This window comes from Sceloporus occidentalis, unplaced genomic scaffold, assembly GCF_023333645.1.
Source record: "Sceloporus occidentalis isolate IW3139 unplaced genomic scaffold, rSceOcc1.0.p SCAF_15, whole genome shotgun sequence".
Classification (NCBI taxonomy): domain Eukaryota; kingdom Metazoa; phylum Chordata; class Lepidosauria; order Squamata; family Phrynosomatidae; genus Sceloporus; species Sceloporus occidentalis.
Window position 1 is genome coordinate 18,366,790 of NW_028316995.1, and position 24,556 is coordinate 18,391,345.

Below are 24,556 nucleotides of genomic sequence, written 5' to 3' on the forward strand. Positions count from 1 at the left end.
CATCAATGTCAGTGAATTGCCATTGTTTTGAATGTATTAATTTCTACATTATTAATTTCCTTGAATTATTATATTAAAAACAATAAAACATTTTTTCCACTGGACTAATGAACTGGGAACTTCGGTATGACACAATCAATACTGGTATGAAGCGTATACAAAGTTTACATTTTTATTTACTTTAACACTACATTAATAAAAGGAAGAAGCTACTGTGGTATTATTAAAACTCCCCAAAGTATTTCTTTTTTTTAGTATTGTATATATATATATATATATCTTATGCAGGTATAAATATTTATGGCTATTTATACATGGACTACAACATCGTTTGATCTGTTGGTTCCTGCTCAAACGATTTTTACCACAATCTAATTAGAAACCTTAAGGAACAAGATCGTTCTTACCTGTTCTTCCTGCCACTGCGAGCGGTGCTGCAACTTGTTATTCAAAAGATCCATAGCCTTACGTCTCACGGATGGCAACTGGTTGGACATCAGCCCTCGTATTACTGGGATAAAGGTTTCTGTTGGCAGCAGAGCATTGACCTGTGGGGGGAAACAAAAACTGAACAGTCATATCTTCTGAATACAAACATAAGAATCAAACAAGATTAAATTAAAAAAAAAAAAAAGTGAAGACAAACCAACAGCCCTTCATTACACGGTTAAATCAATGTAGTAATCCCTTAAGGACCGGTCCACAGTATATATCCCCAACACTGTAGATCTTTGAAAACAGAGCCCTGGTCATCTCAAAAAACATAGGATGCCCAATATCAGCATCGATAATTTTAAAGCCCTGATTGTTACGATGTCATCATTTCTTACTTAAAAAGCGTATATATATAATAAAACATCATCTGCACAACACCATCAATCTATTTTGTACCCCAAGCCAACCATGTCAACTAAACAATGAACACAGATGGAAAACAGACGGAATCTTTTGAGAATTGGTGTTTTTGTTATTAATGTCTATTTCTGAAATCATAGGGTGCCGAATTCAGCAAAACCTTGGGCCAGTAAGTGGTTTCTAGTCGCCATTGGGAAGTGGCACCCGGGGTTAGTCGAGCCCTGCCTTAAAGCCTGTCTTAGTGTCCAGTTTCCACATCCCGCATGTTAAACATACAGGATTAATGGCAGAACTCACCTTATCCAACATCTCGTAAGACTTGTTGAGAAGAGCTCGCCAGAACTTTGCTGTGGGTTTGTCGGCATTGCCTTCCACGGAACGGGCTACTAAATTGATATAGCAAAGGACCTCTTCCAATAACCTAAAAAAAATTAATTAGAGGTAAGAAAGATGTTTTTTTAATAACTTGGTTGTTATAGCATATAACATGCAGTGTATAGCTACCCATGCTTTTTAATCATTAACCCCTTGATGACAATTGCCGGTCCGGGCACGTCACGGAAATTCAAGTCGATAACGACAAATGACGTGCCAGGACCGGCACGTCATTAAACGGGTGCAGAAAGCGATCTATTTTCGCTTTCTGCACCGAAACGGCGTTGCTGTAATGCCTCGACCTCGAGGCATTCAGCAACGCCATTATCAGCACAAAGGGGCCATCTCTGGCCCCTCCCTGGGGCGTCAACATCCGCCATACTTTGTATGGCGGTGGACGCCCGTTTTAAAAGCGTTTAGGAGGCGATCAACGATCGCCTCCTAAACTTAAATGGTGTCGCTGGAATGCCTCGATCAGGAGGCATCCAGCGACACCAAACACTTACCTGGGGATTGACTGTGACCGCTCCGGAGATGGCGGCGGTCCGGGAAAATTCAATAAAGAAAAACAATAAAGTCTAAAAAGTTCGCTAGACGGTCTCCAGACCCTCTAGAGAACTCTGGCTCCACTTGCAGGTTGAATATAGGTACTGCATTCAACCATGCAAGTCAATGGAGCTCAGCTTTCTAATCACAGTGTGATTAGAAAAAATAAATTAAAAATAAAATAAAATTAATAATAATTAGAAAAAAAATAGTAAAAAACCAGTAAAATGTAAAAATAATTTCCCACTGATGTCACTATCAGGGGAACCTTCAAGTTGAAAAAAAATGTTAAAAAAATTAAAAAAAAAGGCAAAAAAAAAATATATATATATAAAAAATATATTTTTCTGAGCAAGTCCTAAAATTAGCATATTAGCTTAAAACAATTCTCGCATGGAAAGAGTTAAAATACTGGCATATTAAATGCCCATGGGGTGTCCCAATTAACACAGGGGGAAGGATGGCCACACATCTAATTTCCAATTAGAAAAATGCACACGTACCAAATGTGGCCTTTTAGTTCCCCCCAAAAATGACAAACCCATGCATGTGGGGTATCACTGCGCTCAGGAGATGTTGCTGAACACATATTGGGGTGTCGTGTGACAGCGGCATATACCAGGAGCTGTAAATTCATACATAAAGTAGGTGTGTGTGGGAAAAATACACACACAAAAATACTACTGCAAACTTTGAAAAAATGCTGGTGGTAAAATGTGTGCATGCAAAGAGTTAAAATACCAGCATTTAAAATACCCTGGGGTGTCTAGTTTTCAAAAATATATGGTTTTGTTGGGCACACTGAAATGGCCCGGCTCAAAGATGTACCAAATAGGGCATGGGCAGTGGATCCCCAAATGCCAAAGTTCAACATTGAAAAATGTGCATGCCCCAAATGTGGCCCTTTTGCCCCTGAACAGCCAGGCAAAATCATTCATGTGGGGTATCACTGCGCTCAGATGTTGCTGAACACATATTGGGGTGTTTTGTGATAGTGACATATACGAGAACTTTTTAATTCATACCTGAAGTAAAATGTGTGTGACAAAACAAATGCAAAAAAATGACTATCACAAAGTTTGACAAAGACTGGTGGTAGATATGGTGCATGGAAAGAGTTAAAATACTAGCATTTGAAATACCCTGGGGTGTCTAGTTTTCAAAAATATATAGCTTTATTGGGCACACTGAAACGGCCCGGCTCAAAGATGTACCAAATAGGGCATGGGCAGTGGATCCCCAAATGCCAAAGTTCAACATTGAAAAATGTGCATGCCCCAAATGTGGCCCTTTTGCCCCCAAACAGCCAGGCAAAATCATTCATGTGAGGTATCGCTGTACTCAGGAGGTGTTGCTAAACACATATTGGGGTGTTTTTTGATAGTGAACTATACCAGAACCTGTTTATTCATACCTAAAGTAAAATGTGTGTGAAAAAACAAATGCAAAAAAATTACTACCATAAAGTTTGACAAAGGCTGATGGTAGAATAAGTGCTTGGAAAGGGTTAAAATACCAGCATTTGGAATACCCTGGGCTGTCTATTTTTCAAAAATATATGACTTGATGGGGTAAATTGCATTGGCCGGCTTCAAAGATACCCGAAATGGCACATGGGGGGAAGAATTACCAGATTTGGAAAAAATGGCTTTGAAATAGCAAAACGCTACCTGTACTTATTGCTCCATAACGTGCAGAAAAAAGCAAAAAAACATAAAAACATTGGGTATTTCTAAACTCAGGACAAATAGTAGAATCTATTTAGCAGGTTTTTTCATTACCTTTTATAGATGAGTAAAAGATTTTTCAACTAAAAGTTAGAAACAGTCATTTTTTTCGAAATTTTTCACCATATTTTATACTTTTTTTAATAGTAAATAATATGATACAATCAAAACAATGTCATCTAAAGAAAGCCCTTCTTGTCCTGAAAAAAACAATATCTAATGTGTGTGGGTTCAGTAAACGGGAAAGAAGAAAATGACAGCTAAACACGAGCAGCGCAGAAATGTTAACAAAGGGTACAAAAAGTAAAATCAGCCTTTGTCACGAAGGGGTTAAGTAAAATAAAGCTGGAAGTTTTGTTTTTTTTTTCAAAATGCTGGATCGATCCCTTTGGTTTTTTTTGTATAGCTACCCATCACTGGAGGATGATGCTAACAATGTTACCTGTATAGTTTTAAGGTATTTATACAATTGTGTAAAAAAGGCCAAATATAACAGACGTGGATAAAATAAAAAAGCTAAATATGCAGGGGCTTTTAGGCACACAGTTCATACACAACCTCAGGTATTAGCGATGTCAGATTTGAAGGTCTTGAAAAATCTAAATTCTATGGATGCTTATTTCCTTAAGCTTAAAGAAAACCTATATGTTTTTTATTTTTATTTAATGATGGGCCACACAGGTCTTCATCAAATTCTATGATGTCCGACGATCAGTTTAAAACATGTGATGTGCCCGCAAAATGACAGATCATATACCCAGCAGAACAGAGGTATAACTGTTATTTTGTCAATGAAAAGAAAAAACACCTTGTACGTTAGGTTCTGGACAATAGGAAATGTGACAGTAACCTTTCTGATCTTCGCTTTAAAGTATTAGGAGATCAGAAGGGTAAAACAGTGCAAACATGTACCTCTGTTCCAGTTTCTCCAGGTCTCTGGCTGTTTCACATTTAACAACCTGATAAAAGATAAGTAAAGACAGTCTTTAAAAAAAAAACAAAAAACAGATCACAGGAACAAACATTAGGTTACTGCATCTGTTACCTAAATGAAACAAATCAAGATCAAAGCCATCCAAAATGTAAACATAAAATATATTTAAGCGAGTATGAAAACTATACTTTCGCTACATGCGGAAACAAGCTTTGTGTTTGCAAGAGAAGTAATATACCAATCTGCTGCAAACACCAAAATTTGTTTAAAAATTGAAACAATATGAAAAAAAATTCTTAATTGTTAAAATGTTTCAGCAAAACTGGTTTTCCCAAGACAGTCCTGATTTTCTGGCACTGTCCTGCATAACGGTCAGGGCCAGGGGGCTGTAAGATCAGTTGAGGTAAGGTGAGAAGAGGCCACACTGACAGCCCCACCCACTGCCATCTCCCGCCCCACCCACTGCCATCTCCTATAAACAGGATCCATAGGTCGCAACCTTCTTCCAAAGGCGGGGGGGGGGGGGGGGGGGTCGCAGGGTGTAAGTGGATGGGGATCATATACCCACCCAGGGTTATAACCCACTTCTCCTACACTGACTAGGGTCTTGATAGAAATACTAATTGCATGCACATTCTCGGAGCAGAACTGCAAAGTGCCCCTAGGTGAACTGTGTCTTCCTATTTCTTGCACTTGCTGGTGGTAGCATCAGCACCCTAAAGCCTATATGGCGGTGAAGCCTTGACGCCACCCCTTCTTGATTTCACAATAACACCACTGCATAAAACAATTTCCCCACAATGACCCATAATTGAAATAAAGGAAGTATTGGAGGCTGACAGAATGCTGTAAATCTAAAATGGCCTTAAAAGTCTCAGGGGCCAGAGCTTACCTTGGCAACAAAACTGTGTGATGCCAAAAGTTGCGCCATAAAGGATACAGACAGGAACTTAAAATGGCGCAACTGCTTGGCTGAGTTAGACTCCAGACTAAAGAGACCATCTACTGCATTTTGAGGTTTCTGTTTCTGTGCTCTGCTTGGCCTACTCTCGTGATCCCCTGCAAAAAAATAAAAAAATATATATATTATATACACACACATAAGCAAAGTCGCCCATGGATTCAATATTTTATTTTGTAATTTGCCACTATCGATTTAAAAAACAAATACCATACAAATCTTTGACAAACACAAATTTTCTGACCTTCATCTTTATTTTCTGGAAGCTTTGAAAGAAACTGCAGCAACTTGATTAAACTGTCGAGCTGATCATAGGCACTGAATTCGCAGCACACAGATATCCAGAATTCGGTGTCCCTCTCCAGAACGGCATCCTGTTGGAAGTGAAATTGTTAGCTTGTGAGCGAGACGGAGACCACAAACAAAAATACAAAATGCCAATTCATATGAACATACGCTAGCAAAGGCTCGCCACACTACTGACTCCAGATCCACTACCCTTAAAGATGATGTCACACTCCCACGGACACCAAATAATGACGTCACTGCAAGGTTTGATCATTGCCGTAAAAGTAAATGCAATTTTAATACCATGTTACAATTCTGACTGTTGAAGCAATTCAGAAACCCACAAAAATTTCAAACTAAAGGAAAGCTGCCTTAAAGTATGTCTGTAGCTTTTAATCTCAATGGCACACAGATAATTGGGGGGGGGGGGGTATTTTAGATTTTGAAATCGCTTCACTCCTATTTCCTAGTCACATGACCTGTATATTGCATACATAACGATGGTAGAGTTATTATACTTGGCAGTTCAGCACAGCTCATTAAGGCTTGCTCACTAAAATATACATTGATGTTGTTGAGTTGAACAATTTCAAAGAGAAACTCACATGCAAACCCCAGTAAGTTTAAACGTGGTTGACATTTTCCAATACATTTGTTTTTGAGGCCATTATTAGGAACCCAACCTTTTCTCCGTTGCTTGCACTGGTGACGGTTTTAGTGACGTGTTGTTGGAAAAGCAGAACCAGCAGCATCCATAGGAACCTCTTCGCCCCAACTGTGTCAATGAGCTGGGACAAAATGGGGAGACGACGGTGCTCTGGAACATGGGGAAGTGCATCCACAAACACATGGATTATGTTTCCAACCACCTTCTCCATATCTTCCTTCTCCTCCTCTGAGGCCTCCTCGCCTGGCTGCATCACGGTAGCAAAGTAAGGTAGGTGGGGGGGGGGGGGACAAAAAAAAAAAAAAGAGCTTGGATATTCTCCGTTTAAAAGAAAGTTAAAAGAACCCAAGCCTTTCACTTACAAATTTAAACGTGGAGGTTTATTCACTAAGGGAGGTGCTTGCACTTCACATGAAGTCCCAGTTATAACAAGCTTTTAATCTATAGAGGTAGCATAAGGCGGATTAATCAAAGTGATCAAGAACTCTTGATTTACTATGCTCTATACAGGGCCAAGCAGAGCATTTCATAATGAATAGTATAGCTGGAGAGCTGAAACCAGAACTGTCCCGCAAACCCCTGATTTAACATAGACTCTTTAAAGACTAAGCATATAACACGTAGTGGAGCCATCACATAACAGCTTTTAGTATTGGTAAATAATAATGCTTATTATTATTATTCTGCTTGTTTGCTAATGAGGTCATTGTTTGGAAATATTTAAAGGTTCTCCTAATGGAAGCTGAAATTGGTTTCTCAGATCCATGTGTTAATTTAAAGCATTTAACCATATAATGTAGGCTGGTAGACTTCCAAAATTTCTTCCCCAAAGCCTTAAAGCAGGGGCGTCCAACATGTGACCTCGAGGTGCGGCCCGCGTGAGATCGGCAGCCAAGATCACAAGCCCTGCCCTGTGGGGAGAACGAGGGAGGCCGCGCCCCCTGCTGAAGTCTGTGAGCGGCATCAAGAGCTGTAGTGAAGGTAAGGGAGTGGGGGAGGTTGTTTGAATGAATACGCCTGTGAGGGAATGATTCTGTGAATGAATGAATTTGTGTGTGTGTGTGATAGCATGGATGTGTAAGTGCTGGAACCTAGGCATGATGGGACTGTGATTGCTGTTAGCAATCACACTCCTATCATGCCAAGTCAGCCAGTACATGCTGAAACCTGGCTAGCTGCCCCCTTGTGTATTGATGCTGCCAGCAGTATGGGGTCTGCACTTACAGCCAGTACATGTACTAGCATGTACTGGCTGACTTGGGATGATAGGAGTGTGATTGCTAGCAGTAATCACAGTCCCATCATGCCTAGGTTCAAGATTTACTGGTTGCCTGGGTATAAAACGAGTGTGTTTGCTGTTAGCAATCACACTCCTATCATGCCAAGTCATATTGTTGATTTTTTTGTCCAATTGTGGTGTGTTACTTTTAATAAAAGTGTGGTTAACACTAAAATTGGACAAAAAATACTGGTACAGCCAACCAGTACATGCTGGAATCTGGGTATGCCTGAGATTGCTGTTAATCATAATATATAATTTTTTGGTACAATTTTGGTGTGTGACTTACTTTTAAGTGTGGGGGGGGTAATTTTCAGTTTCGGCTAAGTGAACCCTGAATTTTCGGTTTTGGTCCAGATTTTCATTTTAGGGCATCACTAAAATAAATAGAACTATTTCATTTTAACTTATCCAGAATCCTGAATTTGTAGTCACAAAACTTTTTAGGCCCAGAAATCAGTGAGAGGAAAAGTAACGGTTTTGTGTCATTTACTTTATTTTAATCTGCATATCTTATTAAAGGCCATATTTTCTCACAGTGAGAAAAGAGTGCGTCCCGCACACGGAAACAATTCTGATGAAGTGGCCCACTGCAGAAAAAACTTGGACGCCCCTGCCTTAAAGGTTTTTCCTGGTGTTGGCTCCTACCTGTATGAGCGCGGGGATCACAGTCTGCACCGTCTTACTGATCACCTGGAAGCTGTAGGTGTCATCGAGCCGCATAACGCTTGCTCCCATGAAAGTGAATATAGGCATAATGTTGTGCAGGACCTTTTCCTATGCGGTGGAGAAATAGCAAACGTTAAGAGTTTACAGCGAAAACACCATGTGTTAAGTAAAACTGATCCATTACAAATAAAAAGTGTCCCCATACACCTCTACAAGCAAAAGAGCAGACAGATGTAATAAGATGGGCCTGGCTGGTTCGAATGTGAGCCGGGCTTAAAAGCAGGAATGAACGTGCATGTAGGAAAATATAGGCTTAATGTAACTTAGTACAGGTTTGTTTTACAGATCAGCCATCCGGGTGCTGTGAAAGTATTTGCCTCCTTCCCAGTCTACTCTTTTTTAGCTCATCTGTGACATTCAAATGTGTCAGATCATCCAACCAACAATAAGACCAAGAATGTCAAGAAACAGAAAATACAGCTTTTAAATGACCATTTCAGTTAACTGAAGGTAAAGTATTTTTTTTTATTAAACCGATATCATCCATGAGAAAAAGTAATTGCCCCTAAACCCAATAACTGCTTGCGCCACCCGCGGAGCTCACTGGAAATGGCTTTGTAACGTTCCAGACTGATAGATGTCAATGACTTTCTCATCAGTTCTTGAATTTCTTTAATTCACAGCCATCATGTGCTGCTTTTTGAGACCTTTTAGCCTTACTTATTTTGCAAGACATGTTCTATTTAATTGATGTTTAGAGTCAACAGGGCTGACTCAAAAATCATGCAAACTAACAGCAGATAAGAGCCATTTGGCCCCCTTATCTCTCTGCTGTAAGGCCCATCATGGATATGTCCCATGGCCTGTCGTATGAATTCAGTAAAGCCTTAGTGCCTATCCTATACATGGTTAGAATGATGGAGGTCAAGTCCACATATCCACTTATATTGGGAGCAGCGCTGGTCCAAAATTCAAAAAAATAGATAAAAATGCAGCAGTGTTCCTCGCGGTGGCAAGAAGAGAGTGGGAGTCACGCAACTCGACGTTATGCGACACTGCGGTAAAAGCGAGGCTATGTGCACGAGCAGCTAGGAAGAAGGCTCCAGACAAGGTAAGAGGGTAAGGGTGTGTGTGTATATATATATAAAATAAAAACGAGTGAGAGGATAAAGGAGTTTGAGAGGGCTCGTAAGTTTGCGTGAGTGTAAATGTGTATGCTAGTTGACAGGGTGTTTCTGTTCTTACCGGGAAGATCCCAGCAGCGGCGCCAAGAAGAAGCAGAGCGTGGTGGTGCGTCTGTGGCATCTCTGAGGTTCTCACACACTGCACAATCAGCTCAACATTAAACTTTTCCTCATCCAGGACTTCTAAAATGGGACAATAATTTTTAACATTACAAACACCCTTGCAGGGGACAACATGTCCCATTAACTACATATAGCTTCATATGAGGATGATTACACAACATTTGCAGTATAAAATTGGGTAAAACAGTAATACCAAAGGATCCTTGTGTACAATAGATTTAATTACTAACAAGTGGAGCGGCACCAAAAAACAAGTGTGGTCACTCAACATAATTATCAACTTTTGCAAATTACCAACTACTACACAAGAAAAGCAAAATATTTCTTGATAAGATGAATCATTCAAGACATTCCATTTGCACAATCAAGTGGAACTGCAAGCAATTTCTGGCTCTTAATCGTCACACAAATACCTTTTGGGATGTTCTCCTCATCTTGTGAAACCTTCTGACAAATGCCGAGCAGACAACTCAAGATAAGCTGCTTGGTGTACTCCAAATTCTCCTGCTCAGGAGCTGTAGGTTCCAGGCACCTAATAAATTCAAAACATGTCTTATTGTACATGCAAAGAATAAATCATATATTATATATAAAAACATTAAACAAAAATGACTTTAATTACAAATCTGAACAAGGAGGTGTAGGGCGCTGAGACACTTCTGGATTAGTTGACGTGTTTTATTTATTTTTTGTATAGGTATGAACTATTTGTTATTGTCATGTGATTTTACTGAAGGATGAAGATTCCATCCTATTGGTGTATTTTGGTCAGGTGACCACATTGAGGGGAGGGGACTATCATTTATAAGGAAGCATATGGACACTTCAAAACCGAACCACTCTGGATTTGTTGAGTTATAAGGAAGGTGGTCTACGTTAGATTTTCCGGCAAGCTGCAAAGGAAAATCCTGATTCATCTCCTGAGGAAGCCGGTTGTCCGGTGAAACGCGTTGAGAGAGAGGGATATATTGTGAAAGTTGTTGCTGCTGGACGGTGGACTTTCCTGTGCCTGGTTTAAAAGCTGATTACCTTGTGCACGCTTTTGTACATTTCGTCTGTTGCAAGTGCAATATTTTACCTCATCCACATGACCAAGTGATACTGTGCCATTGCTGCTGTGTTTTTATATTTTTTAGCCACAAAGAATTAAATGATGAGCGCATTTATGTCCTTGGAAATGTGAGTGCACTACTAACTTGCAGTATTGCTAAGCCTTATTTGCATACAGAGTCGCACTATATTTTTTTCACATTTTTTTTTTCCTCTATCTGGATGTGCGCCCCATTTGGAAGAATTGTATAGATCATTAAGTGTTGGAGGAACGCTTATTTGGGTGCTGCTGCCTAATTAGGGAAAGTATTGCTTATTCATTTACACTAGTGGTGTGTGTTTTCTTTTCTTGTGTTTTTCATTACCTGGAAAGAAGGTAAAATAGTGTGGGCACCAAGAGATGTGGCTCTCTGAGCTTTTTCTTATGTTGTAGCAGCTCCAGGATAAGAGTGGTCCTTGGCCAATTGATGCTTCCCTCGTCTGCCGTGCCACTAGGAGCCTGAGATTTCCTGCATGGGTCAGAAAGTAGCATATTTTAGTACGGATTATACTAATAAGGAGATTCTCTAGATGCCACAACTTACACATAGTAAAAATGAATACTAAAAAAAAAAAAAATAAACAATTTTAAAACAATTACAATAAAACCGGACCTCGTGTATATTTTAAAGGTGGCGTACTACTGGCCACGATCTCGTGAATGTCAAATACACTATTAGATTTGGATCATTTGCATCCAATGAAACCTTCTGGTACATTTGCTAGATTTAACCAGAAGCAACTTTAGAAACGAGAAGGAATGTGACAAAAATGTTTAAAAATTAAAGAAAAAAAAAAAAGACTAATTACCTTTTTATTGACAGCCAATCTAGATTATTATTACCATTTATTGTTTTATATACAACGGGTAGACAGGACAGGTGAGGATGGCCCTGCTCAAATGAGCTTACAATCTAGAGAACGCACATAACACAGAGAAGATCCGTCATATACCTTTGCTGCAGCTGCATTTTCTGCCTCCTGGTTTGCCGAACTGTAGTAACCGTTTTCTCTCTTCCCGGTGGCTCTAGTTCTGCACTAATGTGACTTGCACTGACTGAGATCTAAAGAGAATAGTCAATACTGTTCAATACTGAATATGCAGAGACAAAAATCAGCCCCTCCAGGCTACTCTTTTGACAAAAACTTACAGATTTGAACGCACTGCTGACAGCCTGGGCACAGGTTACATTTTTGGAGTTTAAAAGCAGATCAAACAATACACCCAATATCTTCTGCTGAACATTTCCATCTTCTAGCGCAGCAAAGAAAGCCTTGGTGATCTAAAAGAAAAAAAAAAAACGCATGACTGGGATTATACCATGCCAGTTAGATGATAATAAATGTTGGGGCAGGGTAAAACAACCTTTCAAATTCATTTATGCCTTTTTTAAATGTCAATGGTTTGCCAGTATAGAACGCACCTGTCCGAGCGCAGTAACCTGGAACGAGGGCATTCCTGGGTGGGTGATCTGGGTAGTTTGCAATGCTTGTATGAACATCTGCAGGCTTTCGGGGTTCTTGGCCAACAGGCTGGCAGAATGTTCATTAAACTTGCCCAGGAGGTGGTGCAGCAAGAGAGCTTCATCTCTTAGTACCTCACTAGGAGAGGACGTGACCTTCTCAAGCAAGGCCTTGATCACTGGCAACAGGTGAGCGAGAAGAGCCTGTAGGGAAAATAAACCATTCAGATGGTCAACGTTGAGTACAACTGCTGTCAAAGAACCCTTGTTGACTACTATTATTATTATTATTATCCTTTATTTATATAGCGCCAACAGTTTACGCAGCGCTTAATACAATACATATATTCAAGGGATATGACAAGACAAGAATTGACAGACTAAGACAAAACGATACATTTGGTGGGGAGAGCCCTGCTCGCAAGCTTACAATCTAGAGGGAAATGGGGTGACAAACATAAGGCACAGAGAAAGGTGAGAGGTAGTGTGGGGGTTGTATCGATGACAAGGAAGTTCTAGCAGCTAAGATGGTGCGGCTTCTCTGAAGAAGTGGGTTTTTAGATGTTTCTTGAATGTTGGGAGGGTGGGTGAAAGCTGAAGGTTCCTTGGGAGTAGATTCCAGAGATATGGGGCGGCTCGAGTGAAATCTTGTAGACGGGAAAAGGAAGAGGTGATACGCGAGGAGGAGAGCCTTAGCCCATGGGAGGAACGTAGGGATCGAGTAGGAGAGTATTTTCTAATGAGGGCAGAAATGTACGGAGGAGCAGTATTATGGATGGCCTTATATGTCAGTACCAGGATCTTAAATTTAATTCTAAAGGTAATTGGGAGCCAGTGGAGGGTTTCACAGAGGGAGGAAGCAGAAGAGGAGCGACGTGCAAGGAAGATGAGCCTAGCAGCGGAATTTAGGATAGACTGTAGAGGAGAGAGTCGAGACAGTGGAATGCCAACCAGAAGTGTTGCAGTAGTCAAGATGGGAAATGATAAGGGAATGAACCAGGGTTTTTGTGGATTCTTGGGTGAGGAATGGGCGGATACGAGAGATGTTTTTTAGGTGCAAGCGGCAGGATCTGGCGAGGGACTGAATGTGAGGGATGAAGGAGAGGTTTGAGTCAAGGATGACCCCAAGGCATCGGGCCTGGTAGTAGGAGAGATAGTCGTGTTGTTAATGGTGATAGAGAATTCAGGTAGTGGAGTGGAGATGGAGGGAGGGAAGATAATGAGTTCAGTTTTAGAAAGATTAAGTTTCAGGTAGTGTTGTGACATCCATGAAGAAATAGCAGACAAGCATTTGGTAATACGGGACAGGAGAGATGGAGAGAGATCAGGAGAAGACAGGTAGATTTGGGTATCATCTGCATATAGGTGATACTGGAGGCCAAATGAGTTGATTAGTTTGCCAACAACAACCGAAATTAGTTTGGGGGACACCAACCGAAATAACTATATTGTAACCCTGATTATACTACCGATTATGCCTTTACAAGCTTTAAGAAACTGTTTATTTAATGTCACTTGTGTATGATCAGACTGGCGTTTACTTTTTCAATAAGGAAACAAAATGTCCGACCGTTTCTTTTTTGGTCTATGAGAAATAAATGGTATAGCCCATGAGACTATTTGACAAACCTCGCCATTAGCATCTCGGAGAACTTTCATCAAGGATTTCTTGACATAAGATGGGCAGCTGGGCAATTCCAGGGGACTCAATAGATGCTCCATTGCATTGGAAATCTTCTGTGTCGACTTCTGAGAGCCAAGGGGCTGCAGCTCCTCAAACAAGCTCCCTAACGTCTGTTGGGTAAACACAACGTGTAAGGGTAAAAGAAAAAACACTTACAATAGCTACACAAAAAACTACAACCAATCAGCACTTGGAAGATTTAAAATAAATCCATATGCATGTAATGGACTTTGAATCTCTTAATATTACCTATAAACTGAATATTTTTCATTAGAAATGCAAAACGTGGGGCACATTTGGGTTTTCATTATTTTTTTTTTTCTTTACAATGCTCTCAAAATAAGCTCAGAATACTTAATTATTTAAAGACAAATAGGGTTTATAAAGTCACATTTTGGTTCACTACAATAATGGTTGCCCAAAGCACCAATGGTCTGGGTTCTTTGAATCTCTTTATTGAATAGAATGTGGTGAGGACTAGGCTGGTAACCTCTTCTAGATAACATACATTTCTAAAAAGGCTCCAGGACATGCAAGGTAACGGATAAATACATGGGCTAAACACAAAAGCAAAATCATTTTTCTCACGGACTTTGTAGTAGCTCTTCAACAAGCAAACAATATCTCATTAAAAAGTAATTAGTCACAATTACCAGAATAACAAAGGTTGAGTCTGCAACTATCTCTTCGGTTTTTTCTACCACGCCTTGTAATACAGGGAGGAACGGTGAATCCGTCACTGTAGAGAGATCTTGCAAGCAAGTTATGGCTGCTCTGCGCACTTCTCGGACCGGGCATGTCAAGTTAATCAGCAAAGACACGACCACTGTTGAAGATAAACAATTTCAAATTATTAGCAAGAAGATCACAAGATTTCTCGTTGAGAATTATAGTTCTTTCCTCTTATCCCACACTGTCATGGCATAAGAGCATGGACATTCAATTCACTGTGGATATATATATATTATATACACATACATACATACATACATACATATACACACACATATATATCATGTTGCAGATACAAAGTGACAGGTTAACAAATCGACTGTGCGTACCAGGGGAGGTGGGAGAAGCCAGTCTCCTCTTGATCTCTGCCTGCGATGCTAGCAAAGTGTGGCCAATGTACAGAGCTCGGGTCTGCAGCAGCGCATTCACTGTACAATCTAATGGTTTGGACAGATTACAGCTATAGGTCCACAGCACCGAGAGGAAACGGAACAGTTCCATGTGATCTTTTAGGTGTTCCTTTAAAAACAAAAAAGAAAATAAATGATGAAATTAAGATTTTAAAAATTAAAAGGCAGGTTTTTTCTGTTTTCCTTGAATAAAGGGACCGCCTGGGGCCACCTACCAGAAATAGGGATCCCATAAGAGCTTTGAAGTTGGCAGAGTATGGTCCCTCACTGGCACCCCAAATTATCACTTCAAACAAGCCAATGAGAAGCTGCAGGTACACTCTGCTCAGGTTGTCCATGGTCTCTGGATTCCACCACATGCTATCTGTAAAGCAACCACATTCGAGAAGAATTAAGGAGTGAATGACACAGTGGCCATGCAAAACATATCAAACAGCACATCTAACCTATCACAGACAACAGAAAAAAGTTGCACATCTAAACACAATACATCACAAGTCACAGTTCACGGGACCAACAAAGACGTCTGACAAAGTCATTGATTTTATCATAATGGGGTTTATTCCATAAAAGACCGTTGGCCTGAGGCTTGCTGTTTCAACTCTCACCTAGGCACTTTGAAGAACCCACTCTTCCTGGAACAGAAGATCACTGGGTTGGACTTTCATCGTGTATGTTTGAAATCACAACTCTCCTGCCAAATAGTTCAGTTTCTTACTGAATAGACCCCAAAGTCTCTGAACATTTGGAATCATTTTAGGAGGAGATCTTGTGGCGCTATCAGGATTTCTCACCTTTTGGAAAGGATTCCGGGCGGCGGAGATTGCTTATAAAATTTCTCAACAGCAGCATAAGTAAAACAGCTTCTTCCATGTCAGCAGACTGTCCAGCATTCAGTGTCTTTATGTACTCCGTTAGTAGCTGGATTTGCAGCTCTTTCCCACTCAAATCATCCAGATGCCATTTGTCACGGGCTTCCTGTGGAGTCAGATTTAGAAGAGTTATAACATTTTGCAACAACACGGCTCAAGAATTGCCACAAATATGCGACATTTTCGATCACAGATCGCTTGCTAAGACACTATTTTTCATCATGCTACTTTTTAAGTAATCACCAACACTTGATCAAATGTGCCTCCTGTTTCTGGATTTGGGCCGAGTGCCTCAAAAGTAGGAAAAAGTCAGGTAAGGTGTATTTCGTTACAAAAACACCACTGTTGAGTTAAACTATTACAATCTTGCAATGTGCATGATTTTCAGGAAAGAAAAAAAAAGAAAAAAAGATTCTTACCCCTCTTGGTAAATCCATCTTTCTTAGTCTCTTGTCAAGTAGCTGGAAAACGCTGACTACGGCCTGGTGTTCCCGGAGGCTACAACATCCTTGCACAAGTGCATGCGACAAGACGTGAAATGATACCTTCTGCCTCACCTTATATGAATCCTTTTCAAGAGCCTGTATCATATCGTCCACCTTCATGGGCATAAAGGGGAAAGTCCAGTGAGTTCCATGCAAGTATGTACCCAACATCGGCACGTGTATTTAACATGGATATCAATACTTTAAAATCAAGCTATAAATGACATACGGCGATATGTATAAAACAAACAAAAAACGAAAGCAAAGTAATAGATGTGAGCGATTTAATCAAACTGGGCAACCACAATCCGAGTGCCGTCACATACCATTTGCAGAGAGGTAGGGGAGTCTGCAGCAGACATATTCTTTGACAAAAGATGAACCATACTGCTGTTTGCCAGGCCAAGTATTTGTGCAGGCTTAGCATTTTTTAACACTTCCTCAAGAGCTGTGAAAGAAAAAAAAAGAAAAAGATTCATGTTTAACTCATTTTATTCATTCTCCTGAAATTTTAATCACACAAACAAAAAATACAAAAACTTTGAGGGTGCTTTTAGTTTCTATGACCCATCAGACACTGCTTTTGTGTCACATGGCAATTAACTGGTCCCGGCAAAAGTTGTAAATGAGTCAAAATTTTACAAGAATTATGCCTGGAATAGGCTTGGGCATACATTAGTGCTAGGAAATATTTTTGTAGTTACTGAAGTGTTAAGTTCAGCATGGCACTTGGAAAAGCACCTTTGACATATACAGTGACTGGTCTGATCAGATGTCCTAATACTAAGGTGGGCATGTTAGATAACACTGAATGAGCTCATTTACCGGGGGGGGGGGGGGGGAATTACATGTATAATACCAAAACTATATGATCCTTGCCTTTGTCACTTAATTCCAAACTCATACTTCTTTTCTGTTCTTGTACCGTCATTCATTTTTTTTTTTTACGTGAGACCTAAATGATTATGCAGCAAAACACAACTCAAACAATAACAACCCTATACTAGCTACTAAAAGATAACCTTAACAGTTCCCTATGGTGATATTGCTTCAAAATATGACCCATACCTTCAGGCCAACCATTCATTAGTGGATGCAGGTGACAGACCCCACTTTTTGCCAGGTACAGAGCCAATTTCTGTTCAGAGGAGTCAGGGTCACTGTTTGTGAAGACCATGTATGGAATCAATGTCAGGATCACTCTGTTGCAGATAGCCTCATTATCTTTAATGGACATCTGCTGGACAAGCAGAACTGTTGCTTCTTCGAGAGCCTTGTACCTGTGTAAAACACAATGCGGTTTATGAATACAAAAACTATGAAATTCCATTTGTAAATGGTACTAGATATGTATTCCAGTTGTTGGAAGTGGAGAACAAGTGCAGATGTGAAATAGACGGAGATGTATAAGGCTAAGGAAAGGAAAAAAACATACATACCAATCCTCATCTTGTGTGAGATCAACTCTTTCAAAGAGGTTAAGAAGACTTGAGACGGCAACTTCACAGTGGGTGTGATACAACTGAGGACAAAATACATTATGACCGGTTAACATGTGGTTAACTACTACTGCAGTATCTAAGGACCTGTACACATTTAAGAGGATCGGTTTTTGTCTTCAATTATATTACATATCCCATAATCCCTCAGCGAAGACTGTATTGACACATTGAGATCAGCCAGCCCTTTTGGAAGTTAAGATTGCACATACAATCAGGTTCTCTAGACTCCCACATAACCCATAAAATCACGTCCTTAGAAGAAGAAAGATACTGGAACAGACACAAGGTGGGATCTCACTGTACATATGGAATGGCATTTGGAAAATAATAAGTATTTAGTGTAAAGAACTGTAAATTGTAGAAGTTGGAAAGTGGCAGATGTGTAGCTGATAAAGGGACCATGTAGTGGCACTGTGTATATTTTACAGCTACCGTTAGCTTCAAGTTTACGGATTGTCTTCAACATCAAATCACAGAACGTTTAGGAATAAGCAAATGCCCCTTTGTTCTTTACTTGGCGCGTAAGCCAATTGGCTTTAGCTGTTGTCATATTTTTTTCAAAAAGTAGCAAACTATAAAACATAATTTACCTTGAAGGCACTCAAAGCAGACATGACCACTTCCAGGTTATCATCCGCAAGACGGGCTAAAATTGCTTCCTGTATAAAGGATTCATCAAACCCTGCCTGTACGGCCAAACAAAAGGATGTTAGAAAGCACACCATATGTACTGATATCCAAAAACTACACTAATTCAATACAGAGAAGTCAATGCAATGCAATTCCACCCTTCAATAGTAACCTATGCATTTCTATTGGATGGAAGCTTCTGACCAACCCTTAAAGGATATATTGCATCTCACAGTGAGTTAGAATAAAAATTTAAATATGTGAAGTATATAGGTTTTTGGCCCTTGTACTTTCCAATATGGGTTCTAGTAAATAGCCTATCATTTTCACAGCAGACCATTATCAATATAACATCCAGCATGGGTAATGTTTTACAAAACAAGAATATGCAATACAAAGTGACAGCTCCCTATTTGACTTTGTGAGCGATAGACACATACCCTGGATGTCTCGATAATATCCTTCAAGTGCTGAAGGGCCAACTGTCTCACTCCGGCCTGTGGGTGATTCAGACTGAGCAGGAGTGAGGTGTCGCAGTCTGCCAGTAGCTAGAATGAGAACCAAGCAAATGAAGCAATATCCAAATAAAAAGCTAATATGTAAAAAAACAAAAAAAAAAAAACAAAAAAAAAATCCTTTAAGGGTATAAGATTAATTATTGAGTTACTTCAAACCCATTTACAATTGGTCCGTAAGCACAAGGATTCACTAGGGCATTTCAAATACACCATATTGATTGATCCAGCGTACGAGACAATCGGTATTCAATATGTTTAAAACAAGCAACACACCTCATATTTACCACCGCTGGTGGAGAGCGATATAAATCTGTGAAACAGGTCTTGCTTCTCCTTATCCGAGACGTCTTTCAGACGGTTTGCCAGAGTAGAGTCAAGAGCATCAGGATATCTAAAATTGCGAATGAATGAAAGTGGAATAGTAAATCTGTAAACCTGTGACATACATTCTAAATAAATATGCAAACACACAAATATATGTACCAGATTCACTTACCTGCTCTCTAAGAGCCTGATGAGAGGGAGGAGAAACCCTCCCAGTTCAGATATTCTGTCTGGTTCAGATTGGTGCATCTCTCCATAGGAGAGAAATTCATCCAGCAAAGTGCTGGCAGAGGAATGTGAAGACAACATTAGATGAATATGTTTAGTGACACTATGTTCAAAAAAGGTAAAATAAACATGGCTAATCATCCAAGGCCACCCCATTGTCTTCTTAAGAGGCGGACAGTGTTAAAAAAAAATCCTTACTAAATGTAACATTACGCCACCTTAAACCAAATTACACAAAGCTACATGACAAGCACAAATACATCAGATCCAACAATATTAACGCTATGATTCTATCAAACACTGGTTTTACAAATAACGCAAAAAGGCTTTCATATCATTCCAGCTCGGACGCGCTCCAAAGTTGAAGTAAACTCCTTACCGAGCCAAGAGCTTGTCTATATTGTTTTCGAGTAGTATTCCACTGAGTATCGCTTGAAGAATGTCTTTACAAGTGTCAGGACTGACCTCTTCCGAGCTTTCTGCTACTGGTATACATATGGAATAAACCAAAATATTTGGATCGGGTCAGTAATATTTTTTGGATCATAAATACAGCTACAAACACACAAAACAAATACAGACTGAACTAGCAAAAAAACCAGCACATTTGTGGGTGCGAAAATTCAAATATTTACCGGGAGTGGTGGGAAAAAGGCCCGATGCTAGGTTCGGCATTAGGTATTCTAACAGAGGGGTTGTATCAAAGGAGTCCGCAATTGCTTGAAGGAGCGTGATTAAATCAGGAACTTTGCAAAGATTAATAAACGGCCTAAAGAGAGAGAAAAAAAAATGATTAATATGATCTGATAGACATAAGGTTCATGAAAAGAAATGGAGAAATTATAATGAATTGAAAAAAACCACTGCAGCACAAACCTCCATTCCAGGTCTTAATATACACTAGTAAGCACTCATCCGTTACTTACTGCACTTATAGAGACAAGCATTTACTTACTTTTTGCCCGGGTCCTTGGACTGTTGGTTTTGCAGAAGAATAATCAGACAGCTCAGACCTTCTCGGACCATTGATGTTTTAACAAGACTCTTGCTGACTTGGGATCCAAGGGCTTTGACCAGCGTCGGAGCCATCACTGTCTTCACCGACAACTGGCAGATTATCATGTAAGTGGCAGCTTGGTAACCTTCCAAGGGGGACTTTAAACCCTGATGGGAAGACAGCATTTTGAGTCAACAACCTCTTCCAAGGGTGCTTACTAGCACTGACCACCAGTATTCTGATTCACAGCTACATCAATCAGGGCTTCTTCCTTATTTAAATTAACAGGTAGTAAAAACAAAATATGGAGCGTGCGCATTGATTTTGCGGTTCAAGATAAAAATGATTACCTTTTGCACATAAGGAAGAAGTTTAGCTACTAGTGTGTCCGAGACACGCTCTGAGGAGTCCAAAGCTGCCACTATCGTAGAGACATAAAATGACAGCAGAACTCTCAGTTTAGCTGCACTCCCTGCAGGTTCAGAAAACACCTAAAAACAAAAACAAAATATAAGAGCATTTTGAATTAAATTACAAGATACATAGAGGTTCTCATAAATATTTATCTGGTAGAGTTCTGTTCAGCACGTGGCAAAAGGGCAGAAGGATTGCAGATTTTATATAGATATATATGCATATACAAGAATATCTCACTTCCATGAAGTTTGATGATTGAGAAAAAAAGACTAAGAGTATGTTAGAAGACTAAGAGGATTCTTAAAATAATACACATGACAATATCTACACAGACCTCTAGCCAGAATTACAAACATGGCTTTCATAGATATCAAATGAACCGGTTCATTGCCTGATGTACAACTATAATCTATGCCATCACTTTAACTAAGCTATGTGCCGATAATATGTATTCACGCAGTCATCCACAGCTTTACACTAACCTTAATGGATTTGGTCACCAGCTTGCAGATGAATTCCATGAAGTCCATGTCCTTGTAGCAATGTGTAATGAGGGTGCCTCTGGCAAGAGGGACACCTGGAGCCTGTAATACACAAAACCCAAAAGTGAGCAATACAACCAAAAATTCCAATTTTATTATTGAAAACTATGTGCAATCACTGCAGACCCCCCAATGATCTCCCTTCTAGCTGTGGGGAATCTGTTTTTTGGATTTTATTGTTTTTATTTTGTCATTTTGACCAGCGCCCTAAAAATGTGTCTCCTGATGAAATAAACTGCACGATATAACACCGCGGAGTTAAATTACAGCTCTCTGGGACATCCTATTGCGTATCACGATATATAGTAAAACTCATAGCTTAAGTTTTCAAATAAAGTAATAACACAGCAAGAACACCTAAAGATTTACATTACCTGGATTGGATGCAGCCAGCTCCATTTGTGAGTTGGATCTGATATACGTAACAGCTGAATGACACGGACAAACACTTTGGTCTCGTGATACGGCAGAACACAGCCTATCAGGCTATCCTGATTGTAAAGGTGAATGTGGAACCTTAAACAAAAGAGAAAGTATTCTCAGCATTACAGGTAGGATAATCAACAACATGTTAAACCAGTATTAACTTGATCTAAAAACATGCATCGTCCATCATTGCACTATTCAGCAGGTTTTTAGGTTACACTAGAATTCACGAAGAACTTCAAGAAGACCACATGGCAGACTAAACAGAAGATAAAGGAGCGCATTGGCTCTTTTTATACTCTAATATTTTTGCCAGATTATTCAAGACTGAGTGACATAAAAAATAAAGAATATTTATGGAATGTCACTAGTAAGAGAACATCCATCCAAGGAGGTACGTACATGGCGACGGCCCATCTAGTCTTCCCTTTTTGTATTATTAATACACATTCAAGCTGTTCTTGAACTGCCCCTACTGTATTTACATGTACTAATTCCACTGGAGGCTTATTCCATGAATCTACTACACCTTTTATCAAGTAAACCTGTCTCACGTTATCACTCAGCTTCTTGCACCATAAGAATGCTGTACCTGTGAATTAGCCACTCCAGACACTTGTGGGCTGGTTTGAGCATGAAGTAAGGTGACAGGTGTATGAGAAAGAGGGATATGCTTTCATCCAGCTTTTGGTTCACGGCTTTAGTCTGGACACTACGCTCCAAGCTCTTTGAGGCGTGACTAAACAGAGTTTCTTCAAAAGCTTCAAAGGCAGGGTCGATACCTATCAACTCCTCAAGGCCGGTGCATCCTACAGAGGAATAAGGGTAAGAACATACCAGTTAGTTTCGCACTCTCTCTATAATAAGACAGACTTGGGTAACCAACTAAGAGAGTAAGGTAGCATGACACTGCATTGTTTTCAAATGGAAGAGCTCAGTAACAGCTTTTAAAAGCTAAATTAATGTCAAAACACCCACTTACCTTCATAGTAAACTACACTGTTGAATATAATTTAATGATAACTAGTGTTTGCACTTACATTCTTGACCTAATTTTACTGGAATTATACCTCAATTTAAAAAAAAAAAAAGCATTAGGTATTTAGGCATGGACAATGCATGTTCGTTTTTCTAGAGCTATAGCTGAAAAGGCGATCAAGGTGAAAATTCTTCATACTCTCACTCAGAGTTGCTCCATACCCTCAGGTACAACAGTTTATACCCTAAATGTTGTTTACAAAGAAATTTTTGGTACATAAGAATTATCATCCCGCCCACGGGCTTAATTATGTAGTATAAAATGTGATGGGGGCAGCATGTGACTATAGATCCAATACCACAAGTTAACAAAAAATGAAAACCTGTAAACACAAACCATTGTTTGATCTATACATCCGGCAGCATGATAACTAGCCAAAGAACTCTTATCATTTTCAACACTTTTCCCAATTCAGACTTTGGGAATTTGCAGCAGTGAATTCATTATCCTCGGAGCAGCTCCAAGATATGTCACAAGATGATTCAATGGGTTACCCAACTTGATACTTAGCACTGACCATACTGGTGGCCCAAGTGTCAAGACCTTGACGCTGAGTTAAGGTAAGTTAGTGAATATCCCGTGCACAACATTCTCATGTGATTGAAAAAGAAATGCTTTATAAAGCATCATTTTTTGAATTGTTATCTTTCCTTACACACGCCCCATACTAAACGTAACAAACCCAACACGAAAGCTACTCTTGTTTGGAAAGCGCAAAGGAGCACCATTTTTTAACAACAAATATAAGTGATACTAATGTTTTTCACCTTATTTCTGTGGTTGGGGTTCTCCCATAAGATAAAGCCTGTCTTTAAATACAAGTACTATAGAATCTCCTAATAACGTGCATACTTCGCACTACCTCATCATTGCCAAAGGGCTTACCCAATGCATAAAATGTCTCCCTGTCAATGTTAGCAGCTTCTTTGCGGTCATACAGAAGAGATGCGGCTTCGACCCGTTGGAAAAGACTTGAATCATTCTGTGGCAGCGCAAGGCGCTTCAGCTGGTGGGCTAAGGTGGTCATGTCTGCTGGTTATGCTGCTGTGAGAACAAAGAAACAAAAACTAATAGTAACAAAATACAAAAGAACAGAAAAGGGACTAATATGTAAACATACGCTTTCAGGACCTCAGAGGGCACCTCCAACTGAAGAGGTGGCCTCAAAAAGAGAGGTCTCAAAATCTTAACCCCTTAATGACAAAGTCCGTACATGTACAAGCTCAAAATACATTGTTTTCAATTGTCCTTAAGGGGTTAAGACACATAGTGAACACATGGGGGCTGTTGCTACTCCCATTCATTTCTACTCGTTATGTCATAGTACAGCGCTACGGAATGTGATGGCGCTATATAAAACAAATAATAAACCATGCCGTGGCAGAGGCGGCTCTGTATGGAGTTCAATGAGATAGAAGAACCAGTTATTCGCAGTAAAATTTAACAAAAATTAATTTTTTTGTTTTGCTCATAATGTCTGAACCTGCTGTCATCAACACAAAACACATCTCAGAGGAAACACAACATGGGCACGGCAGGTTTCCAAGTGGGGTTCCTGAGCAGGTTCTCCGCTGAGCAAATTCAATACAT

At 39.8% G+C, this 24,556-nt stretch overlaps 1 protein-coding gene across 2 annotated transcripts in view; it reads right to left on the reverse strand.

Moving 5' to 3' along the window:
- Positions 1 to 23,993, reverse strand: part of LOC149303351 (HEAT repeat-containing protein 1-like) — a 28,815-nt gene extending 4,822 nt beyond the window's left edge. The window contains exons 1-34 of one of the 2 annotated variants that reach the window (XM_089481516.1): positions 23,852 to 23,993; positions 22,520 to 22,736; positions 21,876 to 22,017; positions 21,442 to 21,543; positions 20,893 to 21,033; positions 20,501 to 20,709; positions 20,181 to 20,314; positions 19,925 to 20,027; positions 19,490 to 19,600; positions 19,267 to 19,384; positions 18,916 to 19,023; positions 18,436 to 18,531; positions 17,783 to 17,865; positions 17,412 to 17,623; positions 16,670 to 16,791; positions 16,291 to 16,457; positions 15,781 to 15,980; positions 15,202 to 15,350; positions 14,906 to 15,095; positions 14,498 to 14,670; positions 13,790 to 13,954; positions 12,122 to 12,364; positions 11,849 to 11,980; positions 11,652 to 11,761; positions 11,024 to 11,167; positions 10,022 to 10,140; positions 9,547 to 9,668; positions 8,281 to 8,409; positions 6,370 to 6,600; positions 5,643 to 5,772; positions 5,330 to 5,496; positions 4,416 to 4,462; positions 1,153 to 1,276; positions 408 to 548 (exon numbers count right to left, since the gene is read on the reverse strand). In XM_089481516.1, coding sequence (XP_089337642.1) covers positions 408 to 548; positions 1,153 to 1,276; positions 4,416 to 4,462; positions 5,330 to 5,496; positions 5,643 to 5,772; positions 6,370 to 6,600; positions 8,281 to 8,409; positions 9,547 to 9,668; positions 10,022 to 10,140; positions 11,024 to 11,167; positions 11,652 to 11,761; positions 11,849 to 11,980; positions 12,122 to 12,364; positions 13,790 to 13,954; positions 14,498 to 14,670; positions 14,906 to 15,095; positions 15,202 to 15,350; positions 15,781 to 15,980; positions 16,291 to 16,457; positions 16,670 to 16,791; positions 17,412 to 17,623; positions 17,783 to 17,865; positions 18,436 to 18,531; positions 18,916 to 19,023; positions 19,267 to 19,384; positions 19,490 to 19,600; positions 19,925 to 20,027; positions 20,181 to 20,314; positions 20,501 to 20,709; positions 20,893 to 21,033; positions 21,442 to 21,543; positions 21,876 to 22,017; positions 22,520 to 22,736; positions 23,852 to 23,993 — 4,923 coding nt within the window. Of the gene's footprint in view, positions 1 to 407; positions 549 to 1,152; positions 1,277 to 4,415; positions 4,463 to 5,329; positions 5,497 to 5,624; positions 5,773 to 6,369; positions 6,601 to 8,280; positions 8,410 to 9,546; positions 9,669 to 10,021; positions 10,141 to 11,023; positions 11,168 to 11,651; positions 11,762 to 11,848; positions 11,981 to 12,121; positions 12,365 to 13,789; positions 13,955 to 14,497; positions 14,671 to 14,905; positions 15,110 to 15,201; positions 15,351 to 15,780; positions 15,981 to 16,277; positions 16,458 to 16,669; positions 16,792 to 17,411; positions 17,624 to 17,782; positions 17,866 to 18,435; positions 18,532 to 18,915; positions 19,024 to 19,266; positions 19,385 to 19,489; positions 19,601 to 19,924; positions 20,028 to 20,180; positions 20,315 to 20,500; positions 20,710 to 20,892; positions 21,034 to 21,441; positions 21,544 to 21,875; positions 22,018 to 22,519; positions 22,737 to 23,851 lie in introns of both variants that reach the window. The other variant, XM_089481517.1, reaches the window with a different exon arrangement.
- Between the last annotated feature and the right edge of the window lie 563 nt (positions 23,994 to 24,556).